The 6000-nt window shown below is 38.6% G+C and overlaps 1 protein-coding gene across 2 annotated transcripts in view; it reads right to left on the bottom strand.

The window, feature by feature from the left end:
* Positions 1-328: 328 nt before the first annotated feature.
* The window catches only part of LOC122793207 (thioredoxin-like), a 60676-nt gene continuing 55004 nt past the window's right edge, over positions 329-6000 (bottom strand). For both annotated transcript variants that reach the window (XM_044061039.1, XM_044061042.1), the window contains exon 5: positions 329-465. In XM_044061039.1, coding sequence (XP_043916974.1) covers positions 403-465 — 63 coding nt within the window. In that variant the 3' untranslated portion in view covers positions 329-402. The remainder of the gene's footprint in view (positions 466-6000) is intronic.

The following is a 6000-nucleotide window of genomic DNA, read 5'->3' as shown; positions in this document are numbered from 1 at the left end:
TCAGTATCAGCAAGGATCATACTTTAAGATATTACAAACACTTAGGCTTGGGATACATCACTAATTTCTGCTCTTTCCAATTTCAGTCTCCATAGTTAATATAATGCTGGGTTTCTCTTAACATTGACATTTTTTTAATCTTTGTACAACTGTGTAATCAAACTGCCTGGCCAAAAATGTTAATTTATTGTAATTAACAGTATTCAACAGCAACATCTTAAAATACAAAAATCTGTTGAGTTACTCTGTCAATGATTCATTAATAGTCTTATTACTGTATATACGATGGGATGCCTTTTGGAAACAATTCATTGCAACAGCAAAGGCATGCAAGTGTAACAAAATAATTTTATTTCAGTCTTTGGTCACAGTATAAAATGATACTTCAATTACTACTTTCAGTTACAGCAATTCTTCAACAGCCTTCTGCAGCATTTCTTTGTTAGCACCACAGAAATCTTTAACCTAGAAAGACAGAAAAAAAAAAAATTCAGTCATTGTATACTTATTCAGACATCACCACAAGTCTGGCACTACATTAAAAAGAATGCATCACAGATGCACTGTGGCAGAATTTGGCCGCACTGTTACACGTCTGGTAACCAGCAGGTCCAGCTAGGCCCAACTATAATAGAGGTCTAAGGAGAAAAGCTCCAAGCACACAATTTACTAAAAAGTAAATAATTTCTGCAAAAACAAGGTGGATGTACGCCTGAAAAGCAGTTAAAGAAATCACAGGTGGGAAAGGGTACTCACTATACGTGCATATGTTAGAAGAGGATCAGTCACTGGTACAATAATTTTATCAATAGGATAGATGCACTACATATAGTAAGGAAATAAATAATTTATGGCACAACAAATGCTTAAACAAGTGTCAGGCTTTTAATGCTGGCTTGACCTCAAAGAATGAGCACAAGTGAAATGATGTGCTCACCTAAAACACAGAGTATAAGTATGTGAAATACAAGAGTCAGATCTACAAAATAAAAATTCACAAAATTCTGGGAAGTGTTTTAACAGTAGTGAATCTGAAAATAATTTAATCTGGCAATGGATTGTTAACAGACAGGATCCAATATGGATCATGAAGACAATATTATCAGTTATCCAAGCTAGCAGGAGAGTGAAAGGTATATATTTAGCATAAATGTGCAGGATCAGCTCCATCTTTCTCTACCAACAGGATTAAAAGACCATAAAGACTTTATTAGCTTGGCATCAAACTTCCCCAGGCTACAAAACGCATACCCTTTTTGCCATAATCACAAGTACAGAAGGACTTCTCTCCAGAATACAGGCTTCACCAAAGTGCCACAAGCAATAAGAAAATATGATTCTTGGGTTCACAGGTTCGTACAAAACTTATTGTCAAAGAAACCATCAAGATGCTTAGCCACATCAAATACTGATTTTCATCACATATCCCAGATGAACATCTGATCATCCATCCAATCAACCAGACTGGTTCTAAAGGCTTCTAGAAGTACTCCGATATGCAAGGGCAACCTATTCCACAGATGGGGAATATGCTGGGTTACGCACCTATCACACTACTTGCTGATGTTGATGCATTAGTCAGGTTTGGGTCTTTGGAGCAAGTGTTTTCTTTACCATTGATGTAAAGGAGAAGAGTGATGGGCTATTCACAACACAGAAGGCTAAGCAGATATCACCCTTCAGATGTCTGTATATGACTACGTAAGGGGCATAAAGTCTGTGCTACCTACCTAGACCTTTCAAAGGCATTTGACACCATCCCCCATGCTGGTATCATTTATCTTTAGTTCTGTTTGGATAAAGGAGTTCAAACAGTGCAGGGTTATTCGCAGCACAAAAGGACAAGCACAGATCATCCCTTAGTAGTCTATTTGAAACCATGTAGGACAGGACTTTTAATCTTGCACCGAGTCCCTAGGCCCCCCCTTTTTTGTGGCGAGGAAAGAGGGATCTTGAATTGGTTTAGGCACCTAGCAAGGTACATACCAAAGGGCTCAATGTATTCAATGAAGGTCCTAATAAGGAGGAATAAAAGGGGGACTATAACTTCTTTGGACCTTTAAGAGATGACCATTAAGAATAGGTTGTGCAAGGTAGAAGATTCTAACCACCACAGACTTATGGTGGCCAAAGGACAGTCTGTTTTCAGCAAAAGCTAAGTCACTAATGACTGTGTGAGATGCTAGCTTTACCAAAAAGTACACTGCATTCCTTGGTATACAATGTAATCCTGCGATTAACACAAGTATTTGTTTGGTCTAGATCTTGCTGTAGAACATGAGTATCAGAGTGGGATTTGATAACTGACCCCCAGTTTGTCATCTTCAGCAAACTTGGTTAGCCATAATCACAGTCCAATAACTTGTTTTCATGCCAGAAAAGTGTACGTTATAGAGGAGGCAGTCTGGGACAGAGCCCTGTGCGATACTGTTAGCAATATTTTTGTCTAGATCAAACACCATTGACCTTAATGGTATGGGTTCTCTAAGACAATCAGGTTACCTATCCAGTGAACTGTATTATAGTTTAATAATGAGTTGGGACAGTTTGTCAATAATGCCAGCATGGGGATAGTGCCAAAATGCATTAGCAAGGTCCAGGCAAGCAGCATGGACTTATCAATGGCCTTGGTAACCTTTTTAATAAACCAAGATTGAGTAGGTATGGCCTGCCTTTTTATATATAAAAAGTTATACTGGTGTGGATCCAGGATACAAGGTTACCTACATGGTTTAAGTCAGCTGTAATATAATCCATTGATTTGCAAATATTAGTGAGACTAATAGTAATGTAATTCCCAGGGTCATTACAGGGACTTCCTTTATGCAAGGGCACCGCAACAGCTGTTCTCCACATGCTGGGTATATAACCAGTGGAGAAACTCAGGCTGAAGGGTTAATGGAAGGGTTTTAAACTACCCAACCAAACTGAAACAGGCTGGGGGTCAGGAAGGTGGACCATACAAGATGGCTCTGGTTCAATACATGTACCATTATAATAAGTATTAAATAAATATTAAACATCTGACCCCTTCCCCAAATTTTAGAATAGGAGATTAGGAATGCCATTTGTAGACAATGGTAGAAAATCGATCAGAGTTTGGTGCTCTGTATGAAACATCCCTATCAGATTGGTGCTCTGTATGAAGCATCCCTATCAGAGATTAAGGATAAATAGGACTTGGGAATTCACCAGACTGAGAAACAGTCAATCTGGAGGCTAGAAGTACAGCTGGGGAACACAAGCATGGCATAACATTACACAGTTAAAACCAAAAAGAGAGTCACTCCAAAGAGAATAAAGCTAAAGATTAGGAACTGCCATAGTTGAGAAGATTGCTACATAGTTATAACTGTTGTCTAAGAACTTCATTCTGTACCAGCAACTTTTAATCAAGGATTCAAAGCTGGAAAGTAAAAGGGGTAGAGATAAACGCTATAAAAAAATGTACAGGATATCCTAACCACACAAGAGCATAAAAAAGTGTATATCAGAATCTGAAAGTGTTATTCTATTAAAATTCTACTACCCCCTCAGCTAGTGCCAAAGGTAATACAGGCTGTGCTGCTTAGCAGCTATGGCATTAGTAAGGCAGATACACATGGACATCTGTGTCTCTGCAGACATTTACATACGAGTAAAACTGCAGGGACACATTTCATTTGGAGGAAGTCCTGGAGAGTTTTAAGAATAATGAAACCCCACAAACCAACAAAAGTGCGAAGTAAAGATTAAGGGTCATTAAGGAAGTAACCTTGTTGGGTGCAAGAGCAGTGACTGAATGTAACATACAGAGGAGTAGTAATCACCGAAGTGGCTTTAAATAGGAAAACACACTCTTCAAAAAACAAAAGGAAAAGTCGTCCTTAAAAGGAATCACAAGAAAAGCCTAGTCCAAAAGGAGACAATATCCTTGAGAGCAGGAATATGTGCAGGGACAGACCCAACCGCAGGTAATACAGTAAGACCAGTAGGAAACCGCATAAGAGAACTTGAAATGACCAACTCTAAACAGCTGCCTGAAGTCTGCTGCATGTAATGCCTTAGAATGAAGTAAGGCCCATAACCATACCATTAGCTTTGTCTGTGGAGGAACATGAAGTATAACTACATCTATACACTTTCTACATATTGTTCAGTACTTAACAGAGAGGTACTCAAGTGGAAGTCTAAAGTTATTAAAGTTAACCATCTCTGAAAGCTTTACCTCTCAAGACAGGAATGAAGGTGAAAGCTTCTGGATAACTGGGATTAATACCCAGGTAAAGATTCAAAAGTATGTGATGAGTTACAGGGTATAACATGGCAAAATATTCCAAGTGTTTGACCATCATGTTGATTTGTACAACAGAATAGATGCAGGACAGTCAAAAGTCTGAGACCAAGCCATTGGCGTTGCAACTGAAAGACACAGCATAAAATGTAAATATATATGCACTTCCTAAGCACCTTCTCTGAATATCAGGAAGGATGTCAGAAGCTGAAGAAACTTCTAGAGAATGTTGCACTTAACTTTGACCTCTTAGAGCAGGAATGATAGTAGAAGTTTCTCCATAAGACTAGGATAATGCATTCAGGATTGCACAGAGATTGAAAGTATACTGAGACCATATTCATGGCCAACCTACAGTCAGAACTACTGACAACTATGTTCATTAATACAAAACACAGCTCTACTAGCACCCTAAAATGGAACGTGGCAGAAGGTGGCGTACGTTGGTACAAAACAGTTCACCACCAAACCTAACAAGAAAAGAGGTAGGTAAAGACTACATGAGACGAGTGAGAGATACCCGTTTAGCACAAAACACCACAACCCAAGATATGCTGCAGTTCACCTATGCATGTAATGAGAAAGGGATGGAAAGTGCTCACAAGTTTGTACCATATTAAATGATCTTATTAGTTTTAGTATGCAACTGTCTCACATCCATAAGTTCGTAGGTTCATAGAAGGTTATTAGGCTAGTGGCCCTACAGCTTCTACAAGCCAAGCCATGTTAATCCCAAGTATCCCCATTCTTTTTGGGTAGTTCGCAGAAAAATTATATGAAAAGAGAAGGTCTGTGATCAACAAAGGCTACCCCTGTCCATGAAAGACATGGGTGCCACCCCAGAGGTGAATATGCAGTCTCCCATCCAATCATCAATGTTGTGTTTGAATAGGGTCAGTGAGACGCTCTGTTTTATACGAACAGAAAGCCTATTCATGAGCAGTGGCAGTCATATCTGTCTGTCCAGCATGTTCCATTAATGCCAAAAGCTAGGTCGAGATCCCTACAGTGAGCAACTAGTGTCATTTAAACTTGCAGAATTGCAGCATTTCCATTAGGGTAGGGTTGGAGACTGCCCCATAGGCCAGTCACAAGGCACCTCTCAGCAGCCTACAGGATACAGAGTGAAGTGACAGGGCATTCAGCCTGTCCATGTAGGTCATAGTGGAGTCCCTGTAGTTCCAGAAGTGACTGTAAGAAACTATGAATAATTGGTGTCTTACAGTCACTTCCGGAATTAGAGGAATATATATATATGAATTGCATTACCTTAAAAAGGTGTCTATGCTCTAAAGACTTTGCATAATAAACAATCTAAATCATCTAAAACAGGGACAATTCCGTGCTATAATTGTGATTAATTCAGAGGTTTGTTTTACACATTGTTAGTGGTAAACAGTATATGTGCTCCTGTTCTGCTAAATGTAATTCTACTAATATTGCATACTTAGCAACATGTAAAAATGTCCTGTTTTTTATATTGGAAAGTCAACTTAAAGAAAATGGGAATGATCATTTCTTTATGTTTAGGGTTATGGAAATACTTTTAAAAATATTAGGGGTGGGACATGAACAAATTGGAGTTGAAAGAGTATGAGTGGATTTTGTTTTTAAATGCTGAGCATTTACCAGCCATCAATAAGATGGTTTCTTTAAAATACAGTCTTAAAACAAAAGCAAATGTGTTTGAAATACTTGTTTTATTGTTTATGCGGGTACTGGCTGTA

Source organism: Protopterus annectens, chromosome 2.part0, assembly GCF_019279795.1.
Source record: "Protopterus annectens isolate FY-2018-M chromosome 2.part0, PAN1.0, whole genome shotgun sequence".
In the NCBI taxonomy this organism is placed as follows: Eukaryota; Metazoa; Chordata; order Ceratodontiformes; family Protopteridae; genus Protopterus; species Protopterus annectens.
This window is presented reverse-complemented; position numbering and strand designations above follow the sequence as displayed.